The 23238-nt window shown below is 57.9% G+C and overlaps 3 protein-coding genes across 5 annotated transcripts; all 3 read right to left on the reverse strand.

The window, feature by feature from the left end:
• Nucleotides 1-335: 335 nt before the first annotated feature.
• On the reverse strand, nucleotides 336-11769 carry FAM25A (family with sequence similarity 25 member A). Of its 2 annotated transcripts, none has more exons than XM_008696144.1 (3): nucleotides 11631-11769; nucleotides 1684-1746; nucleotides 336-525 (listed from the first exon to the last, which is right to left on the reverse strand). In XM_008696144.1, exons 1-3 carry the CDS (start codon nucleotides 11677-11679, stop codon nucleotides 392-394), a joined length of 246 nt encoding a protein of 81 aa, XP_008694366.1. In that variant the 5' UTR covers nucleotides 11680-11769; the 3' UTR covers nucleotides 336-391. The 2 variants fall into 2 exon arrangements, with proteins under 2 accessions (XP_008694366.1, XP_008694365.1); XM_008696143.2 differs by lacking the exon at nucleotides 11631-11769 and adding an exon at nucleotides 3098-3233.
• A 276-nt stretch (nucleotides 11770-12045) lies between these two features.
• Nucleotides 12046-14360, reverse strand: ADIRF (adipogenesis regulatory factor). The gene is made up of 3 exons (XM_040623839.1): nucleotides 14218-14360; nucleotides 12440-12502; nucleotides 12046-12238 (listed from the first exon to the last, which is right to left on the reverse strand). The coding sequence occupies exons 1-3, from the start codon at nucleotides 14276-14278 to the stop codon at nucleotides 12135-12137; spliced, it is 228 nt and encodes a 75-aa protein (XP_040479773.1). The 5' UTR covers nucleotides 14279-14360; the 3' UTR covers nucleotides 12046-12134.
• Nucleotides 14361-17998: 3638 nt separating this feature from the next.
• SNCG (synuclein gamma) lies at nucleotides 17999-22493 on the reverse strand. Of its 2 annotated transcripts, none has more exons than XM_008696140.2 (5): nucleotides 22230-22493; nucleotides 21397-21438; nucleotides 20923-21107; nucleotides 18504-18575; nucleotides 17999-18300 (listed from the first exon to the last, which is right to left on the reverse strand). In XM_008696140.2, the coding sequence occupies exons 1-5, from the start codon at nucleotides 22453-22455 to the stop codon at nucleotides 18280-18282; spliced, it is 546 nt and encodes a 181-aa protein (XP_008694362.2). In that variant the 5' UTR covers nucleotides 22456-22493; the 3' UTR covers nucleotides 17999-18279. The 2 variants fall into 2 exon arrangements, with proteins under 2 accessions (XP_008694362.2, XP_008694364.2); XM_008696142.2 differs by having other exon boundaries at nucleotides 20923-21050; nucleotides 22230-22470.
• Nucleotides 22494-23238: the final 745 nt, after the last annotated feature.

The following is a 23238-nucleotide window of genomic DNA, read 5'->3' on the forward strand; positions in this document are numbered from 1 at the left end:
GGCCTGTAAGAACATTTCAAGGAAGCCCAAAGAACATGTGAGTCGAATAATGTTCCTCCCTTGGGATGTCCTGGGAGCCTTGAGGTGTCTGAAAGCCATATGTAGAGTCTGGGAAAATAACCACTTATGAAATGAGGCACAGACCCTAGCAATTCTTCCAGAGCTCCATGCCGACGTGAGAAATCTTAACGTGAGAGCAACACAACTGGTCAATCATGGGGACCTACTGACTCCTAGAAGCTGCCAACACGCGGGTCCCCTGCCCCTGCAGAGGGGACACTCAGGATGCAGGCAGTGTTTCCATCCAAACAGGAAAAAATCCAGGGCTCAGTGTACACATTTCACAGCTTTTTATTGGGATTCAGGAAAAGCCCTCTGGAGGCGGACGTGCTCACTGTCCCAGTTTGCCCAGGCCTTCCGCTGCGTGGGTGACAGCATTTGTGACTGTGTTGGTCACCGTCTCCGTGACTTCCTTCACCACCTTGTCCCCTGTATCATGGGCCTTCTTTAAGGCATCGGCAAGGGCTGTCGGGAAGAAAGCAGAATAGCGTCCAGTGAGCTAAGTAAACATGTCCAGCTGGTAGGGCTAGTGTCACCAGGAGTGGCCTGCGGGATGTGGCGGTCTTACTGGTCTTACTGGAGGAGCCCCGAGGGGACAGAGGGCAGCAGGGCTCCTGGAGGAATGCACTCAAGGGCGGATTTATTTCCCTGCAACTCTGAGTGAGACAGCATTTGCTCCGCTCAAGGGCCCGCTGCCTACTCAGACCACGTTTCTCTGTCAGCTGCCTGCTTCTAACGTCTGGTCATTTCTATATTGGTTCGTTTCTATTTACAAATGTTTTTCCTCAGTTTGTGGTTTTTCTTTTGGCACGGCTTATCACTTTTTTTAATGGAAAATTTAGAAATTTTATGTTGTCAGATTTACCTAGTATTTCCTTTATGGCTGTCAGGTTTTCTGGTCACTAACATAATATAATAAAAAATCATTAAAAAAAAGTGATCTTCTCCTCTCCCAGATTATCCAAATCTACTACCTTCTCTTCTAACAATTTAACAATTTCATGTATTTATTTATTTATTTTTAAGATTTTATTTATTTATTTGACAGAGAGACACACAATGAGAGAGGGAACACAAGCAGGGGGAGTGGGAGAGGGAGAAGCAGGCTTCCCCGTGAGCAGGGTGCCCGATGCGGGGCTCGGTCCCCAGACCCTGGGATCATGACCCGAGCCGAAGGCAGACGCTCAATGACTGAGCCACCCGGGCGCCCCAATGATTTCATGTATTTAATACATAAGCCCTCGATCCATCTGGAATCGATTTTGTTGTAAGGAAAGAGGTACTTTTACATTGCTATACTAAGGCACGCACACACATAGAAACATTTACGTAAATTTATATTTATATGAATAGAGAATTTTATCTCTGAAATGTTTTTTTGTCCAAGCCTGCTGTCACACAGTCGTTCGTGACACCATCTTAACATGCCGCAGAAAGGACTGTCTGGATGGCTCTTGCTTTAGCAAAGTGTGGTGTGTGGTCTCCGATGAGTGTTGATAATTGCATACCGACTGAAGGGTGCCACATCAAGGTCAGGGTTTGACCTGGGTAGGCAGAGAACGGTTGCTCCCAGCGTCTAGCTTCCCTCCCTCCCTCCTTCCCCAGCCCCAACCTCAGCCATACCTTTCTCTCCAGCCTCCTTAGCGTGCTCCACCACCTCCTTGACCACCCCCTCCACGGCATGAACTGAAAAGATGAGAAGCCCAGAGTGAGAGCACAGTGCAAGCCAGCTTCTCAAGGCGGGGCCCAGGCCGCTCTGGATATCCTGGACGCCACCCCAGGCAGGACGAGGCAGCCCATGGGAAGGGCCCCGGCTGGCTTACTTCAGAGACTCCCGTGGGGCCTGGCTGCTGGGAGACAAGCTGAGTGAGCCAGACAAGGGCACGGGGCTCTCCATGCCCCTCGGCCTGGTCTGGCGAGGCCTGGAATGCGGACGAGCAGGCCTTCCTGCCAGCGGGGGCCTGGGGCCAAGGTGGGGCCTGTCTCCCGGCTCTGGGTCCCGGCACCTCTCAGGTGTGCTGCTGGCCTGCCTCAGCCCAATGGAGGCTGCAGCAAGAGGCCAAGTCCCGAAGCCTCCTACAGCAAAACCGAGGCCCCAGAGCAATTCTTCCAGCAGAAGGGAACTCTCTGACCACCTAGGAGCTGTCTGAAGTTTGGGTGGCAGTGGCTAGAACCGGAAGATTCTGGAGTCAGAAGAACTGATTCTGATTGTCTCTGTGCTGCTTGGTTCCCTCACCTGTAGACTAGGGACGAGACTGAGCTCAGGGCCAGTGGAAGGTGAAAGAGGGCAGGGCACGCCAGCTGCAGGTTAGCTGACGAAAGACAGGCATGTCTGCAGCAGCCAGACAGACAGAACCACAGCAGCCAACTCGGACATGGACATGGACACGGAGCTGGGTTTCACAAAATGCCCAGTGGGACCTGGACTAGCCTGCCGCAAACAGTGGCAGGTGTCTGCAGACAATAAAGGGTTTCTGAGGACCTTGAAAAAATTCAAAATGTCCTTTGGATAAACCCCAGGGGCTGACTTTGAACAGAACCAGACTTGATGGTTTCTTAGTGAAGAAATCTTTGAAGCTCTAAACTGATGGTAAAAATAAAAATCCATTTTTCCTTTTTCTGTAGAGGATATTCAAAATAGGCTGTTTTGATGCAGAAGGGCTCCCGGGTTTCCAGAGGGAAAGATTCTAGCTACCCGAGGCTCACCCAAGCCCCTGGGCTCTCCTGCCCCTACGGGCCTCCTCTGAGCTGGAGTCCCTCGTGTCCTCAGTCACAGGCCCCCAGAAATGGGCCTGACCCGGCGAGGCCTATTTGGGACACTGTACCCCTCGTGACTCCACCCAAGCTGCCTTCCTCAGCTTCCATACCCCTCATTTCCATTCTATCCCTGTGGGGCTGATCGGCCAGGGTTCCTCAAGGGGCTAAGACCTACCTCCAGTCTGCTGGCATCAACGTCCAACAGGCCTAATTGAGTCTGTCCCCAGCCCCAGAGCCTTAGGAGAGGGGCCCAGCTGGAAAGGAGCCTCGGGGTCCTTACCAGCTTCCTCGGTGGCCTTCTCGGTGCGGTGAGCCAGGCCCTCAGCCGCAAGTTTCCCCAGGCCTCCCAGCATCGTGTGGTGACAGGTGGCAAACAAGCAGGATGTCGGAGCCTGGACCAGCGTGCTTTTATAGATGCCTCTGATGCCTGCCTGGGCTCTGGAGCCCAGGCCCCCGCCCCAGCCAAGTAGGAGATCAGGTGGTGAGTCAGCGTAGGCGGCGGCAGGAGGAAGAGGCTGAGTGGGGCCGCCCCAATACTATGACTGCAGCACTGCTCCTCTGGCCATATGAGACCCTCACACCCCGTATTCTGGGACCCTGTGAGGGTCAGGGACAGGGAGTGGGGCTGAGACTGGACAGAGAAGTCAGCTCTGGGACATGTCCCTCCCCCAAAGCAGGAGGCCTGACTGCCTTGTGGGATGAGAGGGTGGAAGATCCCCAGGGTGGCCTAGTTAGGGGCTTGCGGATTTGGGGGCCTGGGAACCTGGATGGCCCCTCAGGCCAGGAGCACATGTGGAGTGGGGACCACTGGACCCCAGGACCTCAGCTCTGCAGTATCTCTGCAACTTTCACTGGAAATTTGAGGGGTGGAGGGTGGGGGCCTCATCATGGCACCTTGTCCAAGGCTCAGGAGGACACGGAGTTATCCAGAAACCCAGTCCTCCCTGGCTTGCAGTCAGCTGCTTCTCACTCACAGGAACACATGAGCACCTGAACAGCCCTGCACAGCAGCAAGCAGCCCAGGGGGGAGTCCGGCCATCCCTGCACCTTGGGGCCTGGCTTCTTGGAGAGGCCCAGTGCCCCCCAAGAGGTCCTAGAGAAGTAGATGGAGGACCCCACCACCACTACGGGAGGTGTGTCTGGTGGCTGTAGCCAGAATTCCAGAAAGCCACTCCACCAGCCCCTGACACATCGCATGCTTAAGGGGCCAGGCTGCTTCCCTAGTTATTCAGGATGGAGAGAGATGCCTCAAGCCACGTGCCACATGCTGCATCCCTTAGTCACTAGCCCAACCGGAGCCTCAGTTTCCTCATCTACAAAATGGGGACAGCCATGCCTTCCTGTCCATGTCACTGATAGTCGGTGGGATCATGTGTGCAAGCTCTTGGTAAACTTCTATTCCCTCCCCCTTGTCACTGACGTGCTAGGGGGGAGCTGCTTGGCCAAAGAGTAGCGGGGGCAGAGGGCTGGGGAGCATGACCCCACTGGCCGGAAGATAGGTCAGCCCAAGTCCCTGTTCGTGCCATCCAGGCCTAGGGCAGGAGTCTGAGGCCGCCTCCCTGCGTGCCTGCTCCCTCAGCCCTCAGAGCTGCTCAGGAGGGTGTGGTGAGCCCTAATTAGTGTTTACCGGACCACAGGCCCTCACGGTCTGGCTGCTACGGGGCTGAGGCCCTCCCACATTCCTGACTGGTGTTGGGAGGCCCCAAGCTGTGGCCAGCCCCCTGGGGAGGCGGGAGTGGGTGCTGTGGCAGCAGAAACTCTGGGTCACAGGGCCACAGCACCACACGTGTCATTCTCCACTGGCAGGAGTGGTCGGGTCTTAAACAATTTGAAGAGGCCCTCTTTGAGGGGAAGAATACAGTAATACTACTCTTGCAAGTGTTACAGATGGCTCTGTGTGACCTTGTAGACTCAAAAGAGGCCATGACGCAAGGGCTTCTGGAGCTTAAGTGGGTCCACAGGACTCTGGTCTCCGCTCATCGCAGCCAAATACCAGAGTCTCCTGCTCTGGCAGCACTGCTGGGGGCGTGGGGGGGTTTCCAGGACACAGCTGGTGGGAATTGGGCTGAGAGACCCACAGGGACTTCCCTGGACTCATCGAAGTCCCTTCCTCTGAGGTCGTGTGTGTCCCCCAGCCCCACAGGTGTCCTTGCTATGCCTGCTCCCCTGACCGGATGATGGTGTCACTCAACATTCCAGGGATGGCTTCCAGACCCCACAGACCCCTCCCCACCCGTGCCCATCCTAGGATACTGCTCCCCCTCTCCTCAGGAGCTCACTAGCCCCTCAAGAGGCCCTTGCTAGGCCTCAGCACCTTGGCAGGAGTCTGGTCCCAGTACCAGTCCAGAGCCCAGCCCAGTACAACCTCTGGATACACTTTTCTTTTTCTTTTTAAAGGTTTTATTTATTTATTTGACAGAGAGATAGAGCCAGAGAGCACAAGCAAGGGGAACGGCTGAAGCAGAGGGAGAAGTAGGCTCCACACTGAGCAGGGAGCCCGATACGGGGCTTGATCCCAGGACCCTGGGACCATGACCCGAGCCAAAGGCAGATGCCCAACCATTTGAGCCACCCAGGCGCCCCATGGATACACTTTTCTTCCACTGTCAGGCTACTGCTGCCCTTACCACATCACGCTCCCTGCCCATGAGACCCGCTGCTCTGTAATGCACTGACCTGGTGTGAGCACCCTGACTCCAGTGACAACACATTAGGGCCCCTGTTCTCCTGGCAAGACTGGGTCCAGACAAAGATCCCAAATGACCAGCTGGGAGAAAGTAAGGGGCCTGGAGAGGCCAAGCAGCCCAGGAGCCGCCTGGGGCCCCAGACCCTGGTGCGCTGGCCCAGGGCCACCCCCCTTGGTCTTCCAGCTCCAGCTGTGACCAGCTCCCCGTTCTCTCAGGCCAGCCTGTGCAAGACCCTCCTCACCAGGGCTGGACTCCAGCAACCCCTGCAGGGAATGACGTTACTGCCTGCATGAGGGTGAAGATGACTCAGGTGGGAACCGTCTCATCTTGGAAGAGGCCATGCTCACACTGGGCCCCGTGGAGCAGCCCTTGAACACAGGCACCTATGTGAGCCTGTCCTGAGTCAGAAGATCAAGCCCAACCCTTGGGGCAGGACAACCAGGTCTCCCGAGAAGCCAACTAATCCTCCGAGTGGAATCTGCTCGACAACCCAGTTTGGCAAAGGACCAGCAGGCTGCATCACCAAGTCACGGAGAGCCAATTTTTCAAATAACAATTTGCCAACTTAGCAATCACCAGTTCTGAAAAATAAAAACAAAGAATGTTTATTTTAAGTACTCAAATACTCAGGGCTGTCTTGTGTCTAAAGCAGGACGAGTCCTCGTGTGATCCGAACTGTGGGTGTCATGAATGTCAAGTGTTATGGTTGCCTGTCCTCCTTCTGCCTCCTCCTCCTTCTGCTGCATGGATTTGCGCTCCCGGTATAGACTGAGCCCATAGACCCTGCACACACCGACCCCTCCCAGCCGCACGGAACCAAATCCAGACTCCTGGAGACGGTCTGTGGGCTAGCAAAGGAGCACTTCCTCAGCATGTCAACTGACATATCCACAGCTGTCAGGCAGGCTTCTGGTGGAAATCAGAGGGCACATCAAGGGGTACCTGATGCCCACAAAGCTGTGGGCAGACTTCAGAGAACCCGTAAAGGATGGCAAGGCGCCCGGGGACCAGTAATAGTGAGAGCGGCTACTGGGCCTAGGAGGGGCAAAGGAGAGCCCGTACAGACGGCGAGGAGAGCCATGGCTTCGGGAGAAGCTCCCCAGACAGGAGCAGCAGAGGAACACAGCCGCTGCCAAACGTTGCCAAGGAATAAATACCTCTCCTCTCCCTCTCTGCTCTCCCGATGTTTCCCCCATTGGCTGAACCTAACTGGGGCTGAGGGCGTGGGAGCCCTGGTGATGCAGTTCACGAGGGCAGGTTCCCAGGGCGAGGGCGGGGAGGAGCAGCCGGAGAGTGGGTATGGATTCCCTGTAAACAGAACACCAGCTCAGCCGCCAGACTGCTGGGTCTGCAGGCAATGAGGCAGCAGCTTCATTCTAAAGAGCCCATTTCTCGGTCTTGAAACCACATGGAGGAGGAGGAGGAGGACAAAGGCAGCCCACCACCAACACACACACATCAAACCTAACTTCAGAGAAACTAGGAGACTGGGAAACTGTGCAAATCCAGAAGCCCAGCGGAACCAACGGCGGAAGACAGGCCGGTGCAGAAGAGCAGGGGATGGGGAGGGGCCCAGTGGCAGGCGTCTCAGACGTTGCCAGCAACACTCGCTCCCAGAACGAGAGGGACCTCCATGTCAGAACCCTTTGGGACAGAACTTAGAACCTGAGGAAGTGAAGAAAGAAGCAGAATAAGCCCAAGGAACTCCAGAGGGGTTACTCCAGAAGAGGACCACCTTCCAAGAGAGAAAAGAGCCCTTGGGAAAGCAAGGGCTGAACCCCTGGAGGCCACGACTGGGAAAAGAAGGCTGCCTGTAGAACCTTCTTGAAGTCAGTTTGGTTCTAAGAGGCAGAGGGGTCATGGCTATGAAGGTGAGTCCAACACTTATAGGAAAGAAGGGCAGGCTCCTGAGTGAGCCTGGGTAAACCCCTGGCCCTGACCCTCTCCATAAGAAGGTCCCACTGATGCCCGGGAAATTCTACTTCAGATTTGAACTTCGGATTCCCAACAGCCTCCAATGTCATGACTACAGGGCTTTACGATGAATACAGTAGGTTTCTCTCTTCCAACTCAATGTTATTTGAGTTGCAAAAGTAATAGAGTTTGCGTATCTTCCTCACCCAGCCTCCCCTGATGGATGTTTGCGCCTCAAACAACCACAACACAATGAGCAGAAGGTAGGAATTAACATTAGCCTATTTAGCTAAATTAAAATTTAAACTATTTAACTAAATAAAAATATTTAAATAAGAATAATAAAGTGTTTATTTTAACTTTCTCACTTTTTTAAAAATAGAAAATGCCATACACAAAAGTAGAATACAACGAATCTTCATGGACCCATTGCAGTAACCCAAGGGGCCCAGCTATAGCAATTCTGAGCTCACAGCCCAGATGTCTTCCCAGTTCATCTGTAAATATTTCATTCTTGAGGAACCTTCTAGAGGAGTAACTCCAACCAGCCAAAAGATAGCAAAAATATTTTAGCAAAAGGAACGGCAGAGAGCTTTTAATATCTTCAGTTGCAGATCTAAGACAAAACAAAGGTGTGGCTCAGAGAAGAGAAATGGAATGTAAATATTTAAAAAGTATAAACGTGGGCGCCTGAGTAGCGCAGTCGTTAAGCGTCTGCCTTCGGCTCAGGGCGTGATCCTGGCGTTTCTGGATCGGGTCCCACATCAGGCTCCTCCGCTATGAGCCTGCTTCTTCCTCTCCCACTCCCCTGCTGTGTTCCCTCTCTCGCTGGCTGTCTCTCTGTCAAATAAATAAATAAAATCTTAAAAAAAAAAAAAAAGTAGAAACGTGAGAAATAACAACAAAAAAAGAAAGAAAGAGAGAAAGAGAAGGGGGTTGAAAGTGGAAAATAGGGGCACCTGGGTGGCTCAGTCAGTTAAAACTCTAACTCTTGATTTCGGCTCAGGTCATGATTTCAGGGTCGTGGGACAGAGCCCCGTGTCCGTGTCTGGGCTCTGTGCTCAGCGGGGAGTCTGTCTGTCTCCCTCACTCTTTCTTCCTCTACCCCTCCCCCTGCTTAGGCACATGTAAGCTCCCTTTCTCTCTAAAATTAAAAAAAAAAAAAAAGAGTCAATCTTTAAAAAAAAGAGAGAGAGAGTCAAAATAGAAAACTCTGCTCCTTGTCTCTTATGTAGTTTCTAACTTGACAGGAATCAGAGCTGACAAGTCAAGGGGACCAAAATGCAATGCTAGTGACCTTGTGTTTGGCTAGTTGAGGAACTGGAATCTGGAGAATCAGGAATTATTTGGGGGAACTGCTAATGGAAGAATTGATCTTTGGAGACTTGACCAATACCCAACAGGTATAGTGGCCACAGCCTTCTCCTCCTCAGCCAGTCTGGGCTCAACTAGCTTCATGAATCTCATGGAGACAGGCCCGGGCTCCTATAGGCTCCCATGGGCTCCCCTGGTGCTATGCCCACTGTGTCCCAGACATGGAGAAAAACTAAGTCCAACCGGGTCCTGCCTCCACACCCACCCCCAGGGCTCACAGAATAGAGGCACACAGAAACAAGCATTTGCACAGTGCCATGGGAGGACCGGCTACATGGGGCAGGAAGAGTGTGGAAGGGGCTGCACCCAATAAGGGCACCCATGGTGAATCTGATGATATGCAAACTCATTGTTATCCAGTCGGAGAATCAAAGGACAAGAACGACTGTGTTCATGTGGCAGATGTTCCCCAGCACCACTCTCGGCACTGGGTGTGCGCTCATCAGTAGAAGGCACTTGGTTGTAGCTCCATGGACAACCATCGCAGAGAAGCACACGGGAAAGGGACTCATTAACATAACTGAGGGAAAGGAGTACAGTGGGTGTGAGAATGTATCAGTCGTGGCTGATATACCCATCTGAGTGTGTGTGTGTGTGTGTGTGTGTGTGTATTGGAGGGTGGACGGGGAGCTGAGCTGGAACCTGAAGGATGAAAGAGTAGGAGCTCTAGACAAGAATGGTTTGTGGGGGAGGATGGAGAGCATTCCAGGTAGAAAAAACATCACGTGCAAAGACCCTGTGGTGAGCAGGAGCATGATGTCAAGGGACATGAAAAAAGGTCAATGTGGCTGAGGCACAGAGGGACAGGGTGTTGAGAGAGGAGGCTGGGGAGGTGGTTGAGGCCGGCAGGATGTTGGCATTCAGGTAACACAGGGATTGAAGCTTTTGTTTGCAAGAGAAAACCTTATTCACAGTGGCTCAAACACTGTGGGAAACCATCCTCTCGCTAGCATGTGGCAGCTGAAGGGTTGGTTAATTTAGGGACTGAATAAAGCAACTTGGGACCCAGGTTCTTTCTATATTTCTGCTCTGCCCTCGTCAGCAAGCTGGCTTTTCCTTAAGCTTGTTCCTCTTTTGGTTACAAGTGGCCGCCACAGTTCCAAGCATCATTTCCAGCCACAAAAATGTCCAGTGGAAGAGGAAGGACTCTTTCTTCTTTTCTCTCTCTCTCTCTTTTCATTCATTCATTCATTCATTCATTCATTCATTCATTCATTTTTTTGAGGATGGCAAATCTTTCCTAGAAGCTCCTTGGCCCTCAGATGTGATCTCCCCTCTTCTTAGCCAGAGCTGGGTCCCACACCCATCCCTAAGGCAATTTCCTGAGGAGCACTCAAAGAGGGATTGCTGGGCCCATAGGGATTTCTCTCTGAGTCACCAGCGGAAGGGCGAACACCAGTAAAGATGTGAGTGCTCTGCCAATCCAGCCCCTCGCCCCCCCCCCCCAGTTGTGGCCCAAGATGGTCTCTCTGATCCTGGCACCGAGCTGGAGGCAGGGGTTCCTGGAGATGCTGGAAGCGCCCCCACACTACTCAGAGGTCTCTTCGAGAACCTTCCCTTTGGGCCAGAGGGAGCAGCCTTGGCCCATTTTGCAGATTAGGCGAGGCCTTCTTTTCCGTACGGTCAGCAAACAAGAAAACAAGAATGGAACGGGCTTGGCCCTGGGGTGAGGCTGGGAGATGCTGAGGGTGAGAGGGAAAAGACCTGTCACACCCTTGGGAGGGATCCCAGATGGGACAAGAGAAAGGTCACTTGAGCAGAGCTGCACCCACAGAGAGACCTGGGCCGCCCGGCCGGACGCCACTCAACGACGCTGCTCCCTGCTGGAGAGCCCTGGAAAGCCCCTCAGGAAGCCGGCCTTGAGTAACTCGGGAAAGAAAGACCACTCTTTTCCCTTTTATCTCCCCAGAACTGGGAAGTGTAATCAGTATTTTTGAACGGAAACGGCTCGGCTACCTATGTCCTCGTCCCAAGAGAGTAGGATCCTTCCAGGTGGAGCGAATAACGCGTGCAAAGACGCGGAGGTGGGGAAGGGGCAGCGTGCGTCACCAGCTGCGGTGTGCCAGGGGGTCCGGAGGAAGGGGACCGCCAGCGCCCGGCGCCAGGGCCGCACCTTATCCTGTGGCAACTGTGAGTCACCCAGGAGCGGAGCGTACCCAGGGCTGGTGTCGCGTGCGTGGACACGTGCTGGAGGGGTGGGGACTAAGTTTGCGGGAAGTCTAGTCCCCCTACGGCCCTGCGGGACCTAGAGGCCGGCCTCGGTCCGCGAACGGAAAGGCCTGCTGTGTCCAAGCGGGAAGCGGTGCTCGCGGGCGGGGTCGCGCGCGCACGCACACGGCCGGCTCCCTCGCTTCACGCCCGCGTGCACCGCCGCTCCTCCCCCAGGGGGCGTGTCGTGGGCGGGGCTCCCCGGCGGCCGCGCGGAACGCTGTCAAGTCCAGCCCGCGGGGCGCGGCTGCTCGCGGCGCGTCCTAGCCTTCGCGGTCTTGCCGGATGACTCACCGCCGGGCGGGGCCGGCGCACAAACACCCCGCAGGGGGGACTGAAGTCCCGCTCCTGCGACTCCGCGTCGTCCCCGAGAGAGGTCCGGCCACCCGAGGTCCTCGGAGGCGCCCGGCCCTGGGATTCCTCGGTGCTCCCAGACTCCAGGCGCAGGTCTCGGGGAGAAGTTCCCGAAGCCCCAGCCCTTGGAGCCTCTCGTCCCACCCCATCCCCTGAGCTGAGCCCCTCAAGCATCTGGAGACCCTCCTCCTAGGAGGGGGGCGGGATTCCCGAAGGGGGAATGGTTTGAGAATGGGGGACAGGGTGGTTCCTGAATAGAACGGGAGGCACACATACCTCGTTGAACCTCAGATAAGGGAGCGTCCGGATTCGCGCTGAGACCCATGGGAAAAGAATTCTCGGACAGGGGCGCCTGGGTGGCTCAGTCGTTAAGCGTCTGCCTTCGGCTCAGGGCGTGATCCCGGCGTTCTGGGATCGAGCCCCACATCAGGATCCTCTGCTGTGAGCCTGCTTCTTCCTCTCCCACTCCCCCTGCTTGTGTTCCCTCTCTCACTAGCTGTCTCTATCTCTGTCAAATAAATAAATAAAATCTTTTTTAAAAAAAAAAAAAAAAGAATTCTCGGACAGTCTGTCTGCTTTTCCGAATTTGGAATGCAGGAACTCTGGATGTCCAGACTGGGTTTCTGGGGCTCAGCTCTAGGCCAGAGAGGGCTGGGCCCAGCTTGTGGAGAGGCATGAAGTGGACACAAGGTAGGAACAAGTGCTTTAATAAGGCAGCAGGCCAGGAGCCTGCCAGAGCTCAGGGCCTGGAGGGCAGGCATCCATGTCTCCCTTATGTCATTACATGAAACCTAATTTTTTCCCAAGACCCGAGAAAGTCTCAGAAGCCTGGTTAGCAGTCTTGTCGATGGTTTCCTGGGTGGACTTGGCCACCTGCTCCATGGCTGGGGAAGGAAAAGAGAAAGCAGATGAGGGCCAGGCCCTGGGAACCAGAGCCCTGTAGGGTTAGCCTGGCCTGGGTCTCCATTCCCAGGAAGCAAGGTGCATAGAGGGGCTCCGGAGGAAAGGGCGTTTCTGGGTGAGGGCTGAATAGGGTGCGGAGTGTGCTGGGGCTGCCCACCCTCCTGCCCACTAGCCCACCAGACCTTTCTGCCCTGCTTCTGTGGCCTGATCCACCACTTGCTGGGCCGATGCTTCTGCTGCAGTCACTGGAACAGAGAGATGTGGCCTTTAGCCCCTGTTGAGACACTGCTGACTACAGGGGCCCCACCATTGCTACCCCCCATCTGTTCTCTAGAGTAGTCTGTCCTACAGGCCCAAGGGGCGAATGCCATCGAAATCCTTTGACTAAGGCCATCCAGCCAGCAAGGCACAGGAGCCCTTTCCATGCCTCTAGGGTGTTCTTAGTTATTTATAACTCTGGGCTCCTCCCCTCTGGCCTGCTTCTCTTCCCAACTCCAAGATTGCAGAGAAAATATCCCAACAGAGGCTGGAGCTGGCATCTGGGCTGTCGCTGCTCCTGGGCATGGCCCAGGAAGAACCCTATCCCCCTTTCACAATGTCTCCTGCAGAAACCTGGCCCAGATGCCTGACTTTCCACCTGTAGTGGTCTGGATTTCACTTCTGCAAGAGGCCCTCTCACTGCGGCTTCTCTCCTATGCCTCTCCCTAGAGGCACACAAGCAATGATGCTAGTGCCTCCCTGGGTAGGCAACTTAAGGCATTAGGAGATGAAGTCCAGAGAGGGGAGGTGACACCTCCCAGGTCGGCCATGTTCTTTGGATCAGAGTTGGTGCCCGTGGTGAAGAGAGTTTCCAGGGGCTCAAGTGGGTCCCACCTGCTGGGTGAGCAGGCAAGTGGCTCCAGCCTCCAGAGATCTGACTCATCCTTACTGCTGAACAGGAAAAAATCTGCTTTACTCAGACCCTGGGCCACGGAGGTGTAGGGGGGTCAAGGCAGGCCCTGGGTCTGTGGCTCACAACCCCCCCCCCCCGCACCTTCCTGTCCCCCTTGGGGCCTTATATGACAGAACCAGTCAGGGCCACAGAGAATGAGACTTTGCACCCAACTTTGAGATGGGGAAAGTGAGGCCCAAAAGGAAAGGTCCCTAGACAGGCTTCCTGGTAGCATTTTTGTTTCAGGGGAACAACTGTGGGGGTTCCCTGGGGCACTGGTGAAGGAGGGTGTTGTTTGTTGACTGGGATATGTGCAGGACAGATTGGGAGCTGGAGTCCTGAGGGAGGCTGAGCTGGGACTGGAGGAACTGCAGCTGGTGGGCCCAGGGGTCTCCTCGAATTCCCTAGCCCCAGTCTACACTACCCCACCCCAACTGTGTAACCTCAGGTCTGAGGAGGAAAGAGCTGGAGGTGGAGACACAAGGCTGGGGACCTGCCGTCTGGGGTGAGGGTGGGGAGTCCCTCTGGGTGAGGACTTAGAAGGAAATGATTATTTGGGGGGGGGGCGGGGGAGGTAGGGGGGCTCAAAACAACGCGGGAGGGGGCAGGGGCAGGAAGCCGCTTCCACCATCCCATCCGGTCCAGTGCGCCTGTGAGACCCCAGCGGGCGGAGATGGATCTCAGGGTGCGGAGCGCGCTCTCGGGGTGGACCTTCACCCTCCCGTAAGGACTGAGGTGGGGCCGCTCAGGATCGGGGTGGGGCGGTCCCCGCCCGCTCAGCCTCCTCATATTGGCTCCTGGCAATTCCCAAATCAGGCCCCGAACCCTGGGGCACCGCTGTTCCCCCACCTGCCTCAAGGCATCATCCCCTAAACTGGTGGGCGTCCAGCCGAGTCCCTGCGTCTCAGGGGAGGGCCCTCCCGAACCGGAGCCGCCCACCGACTTTCGGGATGCGCAGCCCGGGGCTTCTGGCTCCGTGAGTCCAGCCGGGTGCCCCTGCCTGTGCCCCAGGTCGCGCGCTGTCCTCACCCGCTTCCTGGGCCGCCCCCTGCACTTGCTGCTTCAGGTCCTGCAAGCCCTTGCTGGCCATGGCTGCGGGGGTCTGCGAGGTCGTCTGGGGGAGCCGCGGCGATGTTAGGTCTGTTCACCTTGCGGCGACCGGCGCGCGAGCTCCGGTTTTTAAGGCGCCCCAGGGCCGGCCCGCCCAGCGCGGGGCGGGGAAGAGGGGGGCGCGGGGCGTTTCCCAGCAGCCGGGCTCCGGGGACTGACCCGGCCCTGCTCCAGGCTCCGCCAGCCAGAGAGCACATCCCGGCCTCCGGTGGGCGGCCGTGGGAAAGCGGCCGTCCCGACCGGGTCTAAAGACGGGTGAGGGGCTGCAGAGGGCTTGGGTCGGGGTCCAGAGACGGGCTGGAATAGAAGGGGGGCGCACAAACCTCCCCCCTCCGCGTCGGCCCGACCCTTCGTCCCTGACCCTGAGGGTCCGGCGGGCGCTGGGTCAGCGCCGGGGCAGAATCTCAAGGCTGGAACTGACGTTAGTAAGAGCTGCCTTTTACCGAGCATCTACTGGTGCCAGGCGCTGCCCCCGAGCTTCACAGCCTCTTGTGTAATCTTCACAACTTCGTGAAATGGGTATTATTAGCAGTTTATAGGAAGAAACTGAGGCACAGAGGGCGCGGTAGGGCTCACCCAAACTCACGTGGCGGGGACTCGAATCTGCGTCGGTGGGCTGTAAACCCTAAAGCCCTGACAACCGTCAAGCAGGCTGTCCCCACACACTTGGCCAGGACACTGCAGACTGGCCACCTGTCCCTCGGCCACTGGGACCAAGCAGGCGCAGAGGGGAGAGAGTGGAGAAAATCCCTCTCACAGAGGGCGAGTCACTAGCAAGTGCCCCTGGGGAGGAAGCAGCCCGAAGTGGAGGGGGACAACAGAAAGAGCCCCTGTGTGCACCCAGCCCAGGCAAGGAGATCGCCACCTTAGGTCATCAGAGCCCTACGAGTTGGGCAGGAGGCAAGGTTCAGAGAGGGCAGGGACGCTCCCCAGGCCACACAGCGATGAAGGGAGTGGCCGAGCCTCAGATGGCTGAAGTCACCTTTCCCAGGATGGGGGCGCACACAGGATGTGGTGAGGACCCAGGGGCGCTGGGAGAGGGCTTAGAGGCTTGAGAGCCAGTGAGGTAGCCAGGGATCCCCAGCACAGCAAAATGATCCAAGAGGCATGACCCCCTGGCTCATCAGGCCTCAACCCCTGGGAAGACCCCGCCTACCCAGGTCCACTCCGCTGGCCCATGCCTGCCTCTTATATGGGGCAGGGGGAGCAGAGGCTGGGGGGTAAACTGCCAAGCAGCAGCCACTGTGTGGAGTATCTGGAAGCATGCGCACGCACACACAGTGAGAATGGATTAATGGAGATAAGGTCAACCCTGGGCAAGTAGAAGAGACAGGCACTGAGATCCGACGGGGTGGGGCGGGGACACCGAGCATGGAGGAACCAAGCGGCCGCCACACCTGCTCCTTCTGGCCCGAAGCCTGGCCAAGCCCAGAGCACAAAGGTGGGCAGAAGTCGCCTTCTTGCTGCCTCAGGGACTCCGGGGAGCCCAGCCTGGCCCATGTCCTCCCAAATTCCCACCAGTAGCACCAGTCTCCGGCCAGAAGGGTCTTTTGACCACAGCAGTCAGCTCACGGCTGGCTGTTACTGCTGTTTGGTGCCGGTGCCGGTCCCAGTGCGTGAGAACAAGGCAGGGAGGCCGCAGCCTCTGCGGGAGGCAGAGCTGGGCCCCAGCAGGTGATACTAGAGACAGCTGAGTGGCTCGAAAGCAGCAGGCACTGCAGTCATAACTCTGGGGTTCAAATACTCCCCAGGGCAAGTCCATTTCTCTGAACCCCAACGTCCCCATCCTTGATGGGCGGATCAGGGAGACAGAATCTCCTTAAAGTGCTATTGTGAGGGTTAAATGGGCTGAAGGATGCCCCACACTCACCAGTGGGGCAGGGGGTGGGGGCTTCAACAGGAAGCCATTCACCTGGGGCTCCTCAGGATAGGGAGAGACCAGTTGTTCCTGTCAGCAAGTCAGGCACAGCCCCAAGAACCCAGAGCACGTAATAGAGGGTCTATTTTTTTTTTTTTTAATGTCAGCTCCATGCCCATTATGGAGCTCAACACAGGGCTTGAACTCACGACCCTGAGATCAAGACGTGAGCTGAGATCAAGAGCAGACCACCTAGCCTAACCGACTGAGCCACCCAGGCACCCCAACAGGCATTTTGAAGGCTAAGAGCAGTGCAGGTGCCATGGGGTGGGAACAGGCTTCCTGGACAGGGCAAACCTAGATTGGCATTTGACCCCAGGAATAGGCCCTGAAAATGTGTCTAGGGCAGGAGTGAAGCAGCAGGGACCCTTCCAGGTTCCTTTGGCAAAGGCAGAGGGCACTGGGAGCCTGGTGATGCACTGTGCACAGGGGCTGGGTCCAGGTGTCCTCTGTCCCCTGTCACCTTATGGGACTCCTCCTCTCTTTCTCTCACAGTCCAAAGAGCTCTCAGGCACACTCAGGCCCCAGGTCGACTCCTCCTGGGCATGCACAGGCCTGCTTGTGTGCGAGTTCTAGGCCCAGGAGCATTAACACCCCTGACTGCCCTCTTCCAGACCCTTCACTCCTCCCAGGGCAGGATTTGGGGGCCTGGGGGGCCAGCAGCCTCCTGCTCCTTTCTGCCTCCCCCACAGTGGATGTCCATGGCCAGCAGGCTGGGGTACAACCCTGATCAGCTGTGCTTGACGGGGTTCCCAGCCCCCAGGGCTGGCCTTGACCCCTGCTTCCCACCACTGAGGCAGGACGGGAAAGCGGTGCTCTCGGTAGTGTCTGAATTCGGGTGTGGACTCAAACTCTGGCTCTGACGCCCAGGGCTGGAGGCTTGGGGCAAGTCACTTCGATGCCCAGACTGTCTGGCTTCCAAAGGGAAAGGAATCCCTCTACCGCCTCTGAACAAGACCCCAGGGCAAGATGCCAACTGCCCTTCCTGTAGGACACCTGCCAGCCTGCTCCCCAGGTGATTTTGAAACCTTGGGGGGGTGGCCTCTGCCATAAGCCGCCGAGTCCACACAGTCAGGGGCGCTGTAGCAGAGCATGGGAGTTAACTGGGTGGCTCTGGAGCCAGGCAACCTTGGCTTCTGCCCAGTCCCCAAGGTTCCTTGCTTTGTGCCCTTGGGAAGGTTATTTAACCTCTCTGTTCTGCAATTCATTCTTGGGGAAACTGGGATCATACCAACAGTTTGTTCCGAGGATTAGATTAGGTAAAGCGCTCAGCCCTGGGAGGAGCTCATTTTTACTACTTTCAAGGCGGAGGCTCACTCTCTTGCATCTCAGCTGTCCTCTTTGCTAATGACACTTGACAGGACTTCTGGTGAAGGACGGGAAAGCCCAGCTCCAGGCTGTGGGAGCTTGAGGCCGGGCGGGGGGCGGGGGCGGGCAGGCAAGAGGAGCCGTGGGGTCGTGTCCTCCTGTGCTGACGAGGACTCAAAGAGGTCTTGCCATGGGGCTTGGACGTCACATCTTTGAAGGTTACCATCTGTTGCAGGGAGGGGTGGAGATTGTCTGGAGGAGCCAAAAGCAGGGCAGCTTCCCCCATGTTAAAAGACAACAGTGTGGGCTCGCTAAAGGGAGTGCCTACTCTCAGAAAGTTCCCGAAATGCCCAGGGTCTGCCCAAAGGGTACCTGGTCCCAAACCTGTTTCCCAGACCCACCAGCTGACTGGCCCAGCTCCTGTTCCTGGATGAGGTGGCCCAGAGCGGAAGCATGGGCACGTATGGCCAGGAGTGAGGACTTGAATTTTATTTGGAATCATTAAAAACAAAATTTCACAGCAGCATCCGTGGGGTCAGAAGGGCCAGGGGGCGGAGGCCGCGAGGAAGGGAGTGAAGGAGGTGAAGGCGTCAGAGGCAGCTTAGGAGGGCAGGCCTGCGGGTGGCCGGGTGTGGGCGCGGGAACATGGGCAACCCAGGTCACGCTCCAGGGCTGGGCACTCCGCGTGCCAGGAGGGGGTGGGGTCCGAGGCAGAGGGCTGTTCCTCGGGGCCTCCATGGCCGACTTGCATCCCTCTAGTCTCCTCCACTCTTGGCCTGGGGGAGAATGACCACACACAGCTCCAGGCCCACCCCTCAGCGGCCACCCCGAGCTGGGAGTCCTCTCCGCCCCTCCGCCCTGAGGGGACCTCACACTCAGGCTGAGGGGGCTCCAGAAGGTCAAGAGGCTGCCCTGAGGGCTCTGGGACCCCGGGAGGGAGGCAGGCTTGGCCAGCATACTCCGGGAGCCCAGCACTCACCTCCTCAGCTGCTTCCTCTTCCGCTTTGGCGGCCGTGTCCTCCTGCGGGGGGGCAGGCTGCTGCAGGTCCTCCTGTGAGGGAGCAAAGGGGAGCAAAGCGGATATGGGGCGCTGTGGAGCGTGCAGAGGCTCCCGCGGCTCATCCCTGGCCTCACAGATGAGCAGAGGCCCTCCTCGCCTTGCTGTATGTGGACGGCAGGAGGTGAAGGACGTGTGAGGACCAGTCTGACCACGGGAGTGACAGAGCCTCACGTCAGGGCCCACAGTGGGGGCTCTGCCTGATGATGCCAAGGCCTCCTGGGGGCACCAAGCATCCTGGAGCCCAGCTTTACACCCCCCAAGCTAATGCGGTCTCTGGCCAGTCCAAGGTTGGGCCTCCGCATTGAGGAGGACTGGTGGGGTGGGACACACTGGGGTGGGGGAGGGCCATAGCCCTGAAGCCTGAGGCCTGACCCCACCCTCAGGGTCCCCGAATCACATGATCATACACCCTTATCCGACTTAGCTCCCAAATAATCCTAGGAGGAGGGGTATGCCATCACTGTTCATACAGCGACCCTAAGGCCAGGGAGGCCAAGTATCCAGCTCAAGGCCTCAGAGCTCAAAGCAATGGGGCTGGTGGGATCAAGTTCGGCTTGCTCCAGGCCCATCCTATCCCTAGTAGCGTCTTCCTCTTTCCCTGCCTCCTAGATGGGCTCTGGGCTCAAGCTGGTCTGGTTGAGGCCAGCAGGGGTTATACAATCCTCCCCACTTCCTGTCTCCCACTCTCTTACCCCCAGCCAGACACATGCCTAAGGTGGCCTGCCCCGGGGGGGGGGGTTGAGTGACAGCTGTGGGCAGGATGAGACTGGATGATCAGCCGGGATCCCAGTCCTAGCATCCACCTCTACAGGACCGCCATTTCCATGCGACCACTGGGACATGCTGGTGGATTGGGGCTTAAAAGAACACCAAACTGTGTCCGCCAAAGTTGGGGCAGGCCTTCCAGGCCAAGGGTAGGTGGCTCCCCGCCTAGTCCTGCTGTCCCAAGGCAGGTGCATGAGGCCAGCAGGATGACAGAGCTGTCAGACAGGCAGTGCTGCATCCTTCTAGGGTTCATTGGAGGGGGAGTTGTGACTGGTTTTTAGGTGTCACCAGCAAAGGTCTCCCTTGGGGCAGCCATCCGCACCCTAGGACCTGGGGTGGCTCCATGGGCTCACCAGCCCTCCTTCAAGGCCAGAGAGGAGGGCCCAGGCTCCCTCTCAGAGGCCCAGTGGCAGCCTGGCCCCACCCCAGGGCCTCTTTCACTGTGGGGTGGGGGAGTGAGGGGCCTGGCGTCTCCTGGAGCACCTATGGGTCCTGCCCAGAGGCACAGATGATGATATAGTCGCCTGCTTCTGTTGGGTGCTCACCATGATCCAGGGTTAACAGTCTCATGGGGGGCGATTTCCCTGCAGGATCATACATCTCAGTGAAACAAGCACTCTCCCCCCTTCCATGTCACAGGGGAGGTAATGGAGGTGCCACAGGGTGGAATAGCTTCCCAAGGTCATACAGCTAGCAAAGGGCAGAGCTGGGAATGAGGACAGGGAGCAGTGGCCTGCTCCAAGGACAAGGGGACCCTGTGTTGGTCCTGCAAGTGGGTGCCTGGGTGGCTCCACTTCCCCCCACCCACTCCCCGAAGCGGGGATCCTCATTGCTGGGTGCCGGGAGCAGCCTGTATCTGCCCCCATATAAGCCAGACTCCCACTCTCCCTCGCACTCATGCAGAATCTGTCGGAGCACAGGCTCTGCCCCAGGCTGCCCTGGGACCTTGGACACCTTACTTAACCTCTCTGGGCCTCATTCCCACACCCCGTCTGCGGGGATTTTGTGCCCATTAAATGAGTTAATAAGTGTAAAATGCTTCAGGCAGAGCCTGCTCTGTGGTGGGTGCTGGGACAGCTCACCCAGGGGGCCTCCGCCTCCTGGGAGTGCCCTATTGCTCCCGTGCTCTCTGCAGCCGGCAGCCCACGGGTGTGAGTGCGCAGGCAGGCGCACACACACACACACACACACACACACACACACGCAGAGGCACGCACACACGAAGGTGGGGGGGGCGGGGTCAGGACCCTCACAGCTTTGTCACAAGGGGGCGCTGCTTCCCTGTTCCTCCTGGGGGTGAAGGCTGCCCACCAGGCCCTGCAGGGAGGCTGGCCTCCAGGCCCATGGGCGGTGACTTGGCAGCTCCAGCCTGGTGTCTAAGGCCCAGGAGGCTGCCTGTCACCGCATGGGGCCCGCGGGTCTAGTGAAATGTGGGAACTCCCCAACGCTGAGCATCGAGAGGACGTGGCTTTGAGCCTCACTTTCCAGTTGGGCCCCTAAGGCTCTGCTTCCCTGCATGTCATGAGGCAATAATGCCTCCGGCCCAGCGAGCCTCTCGGGGACCAGGTCTCACCTTTCGAACCACTCCAGAGGTGATGGCAATGTTCTCTGCCTCCTCCACCGTCTTGATGGCCACTGTGTTGACGCTGGTGACCACGGCCTCACTCACAGCGTTGGCCTGCTCCTTGGTCTTCTCAGCCACTGCAAGAGGACTCTGGCTCTCCTTGGTCCTCCTGCCCCTCCCCGCACGGGCCTGGCCTGCCCAAGTCAGGCTGAGCAGCCCCTTCCCAGGGCGTGTAAACCCCTGGCTCTACTAGAAGCCCCCGGCTGTCCCTTTCTCTGACTCCAGGGGAGCCCTGATGCCGATGGCGGGATCAGGGGGCCCACCCTGGGTCTAGCCTTGGGGTCTGGGGGGGGGGGTCTGGGTCCACGAACAGCTTGGGCTCCCAGCTGGGAGGTAAGGAGGACCCTGGGCTCGGGTCTTCAGTACCAGGTTGCAGCCCCTGGAGGTCCCAGCCCTCATATCCCCTGGTCCTGAGCTCCTCACCTGAGGTCACGCTCTGCACCACATTCTCCTTGGTCTTGGCTCCTGGGGAGGAAATGGAGGCTTCAGCCTACTCCTCCTGGTGTTGGGGGGGTGGTGGTCAGGGCAAACACACACAGAACAGCTGGACAAGCTGTGGGGTCGGTAGGGGGTGAAGACAGTGTCTGGGGCCTGGGAGTCCCTTCAAAGGCTGCTTCCGGCTGTGTCTGGGGGACGGGGATGGAGGGGAAGTGGACAGGACAGGACAGGACAGGGGTGAGAGAGACCAGGCCTGAGGTAGGGGCCAGACCCGTCCGGAAGCAGCAGCAGGACAGGGCTGAGGGGGTGGGGCTGCACAAGACACTGGGACTCCACTCCTCTCCCCTGCCCACCCCTTCCCTCTTAACAGGGTGGGATCTGGGACGTGGCTGCTGAGCACCTGCCCGCTCATCTCAGGCTCCAGGCTCTCCGTGGCTTCTCATCTGAGTCCAGGGGCTTGCAGGTGGTGCTGGGATGGGGGACACTGGCTTGCAACTATGCACTTTTCATGTGCGTGCGTGTGTGTGTGTGTGCACAAACAGGTGTGTCTGAGGGCTGAGGGCCCTCTTGCTGTTCTGCCCCAGAGCCCCTGGGGCCCTGAGGAGGTCAAAGCAGACACTGGGGGGTTTGGAGGGTGGTGTTCAGGGGGATGGGGGTGCACCAGGGCCTGGAGACCCTGACTCAACAGCTGCGTCCTCATCCCCACCCCAAATGCCTCCTTGGGGCTGGGGGATAAGGTTGGCCCTGAGAAACTGGGCACCCCGCCTCCAGCCTCCCAGCTGCTGCACCCCGCCACGCCCTGCTTCACCCACACTCACCCACATACATGACCCCCTCCTTGGTCTTCTCAGCTGCTTCCGTCACCCCCTGCTTGGTCTTCTCCACGGCGCCCACCACACCCTCCTTGGCGATGGAGAAGCCCTTCTTGAAGACGTCCATGGTGGTGGGCAGGGCAGGGAGGCTGACTCTTGCAGAGAGCTGGAGCTGGAGCTGGCGAGAATGCTGCTGCAGCCGCCGTCCCCGCCGCCTCTTATTGACGCCCATGAAATATTGATGATGCGGCGGCTGGCTGCTGGGAGCTCGGCCAGCGGGGCGGAGAGGGAGGGGGAGGGGGCCCGCCCTCACCTTCCTCCGGGGTGGGGCAGGGGGGTCGGGCTCCCCTGGGCCCCTGCTGCCCAGCCCCCCCCTCCTGCCCTCTGCCCTCCCTCCGGGGAGGGGGGTCTGCAGGGGGCGGGACGCGTCCTTATCCATCACTGGCCCTTATTCCTCGGCTGCATCAGCCGCCCGGCTGGGGTCTCTCAGGCCAGGGGCCATTGTGTCTGATCCATCTGGGACAGAGGGGGTCAGGCAGGGGAGGCAGGTAGGGCAGGGGTCAGGATCACGTGGGCCTGTCAGGCAACAGTGGCCAACCTCCCAGACCAGCCTGGGCTGCCTGGTGACTCACCAGCCCCGTGGATGCCCCCAGCCCTGGGCTCCAGCAAGGGCCGCTGGGGCAAAGGAGCACGCAAGGCTTTCCCAACTCCCAACTCCTAGGTCGCCCTGGCGACCCTAGGACAGCTCCTTTCTCTCTCTCCGAGTCTCCGCCCACCTGCTGGCTCCCACAGCCCAGGGGTGAAAGGTGCTGAGTAGGCATGAAGGGCCCCCGCTTCCTGGCCACCGGCCTGGATGGGCAGCAGGTTCCCCCAGACTGACCGACCGCTTCCTGCAGCCCCTCCCCCATGCTTGGGCTCTTCTCCTAGCTCCCATGGGGACGTGTTCAGTGGGGCCACCTCCCTGTGTGTCCCACACCTCCAGTGTCCCTGACCTAAGTCCTCTTGAGGCACAGGA

This window comes from Ursus maritimus, unplaced genomic scaffold (genome assembly GCF_017311325.1).
Source record: "Ursus maritimus isolate PB19 unplaced genomic scaffold, ASM1731132v1 scaffold_7, whole genome shotgun sequence".
Lineage (NCBI taxonomy): Eukaryota > Metazoa > Chordata > Mammalia > Carnivora > Ursidae > Ursus > Ursus maritimus.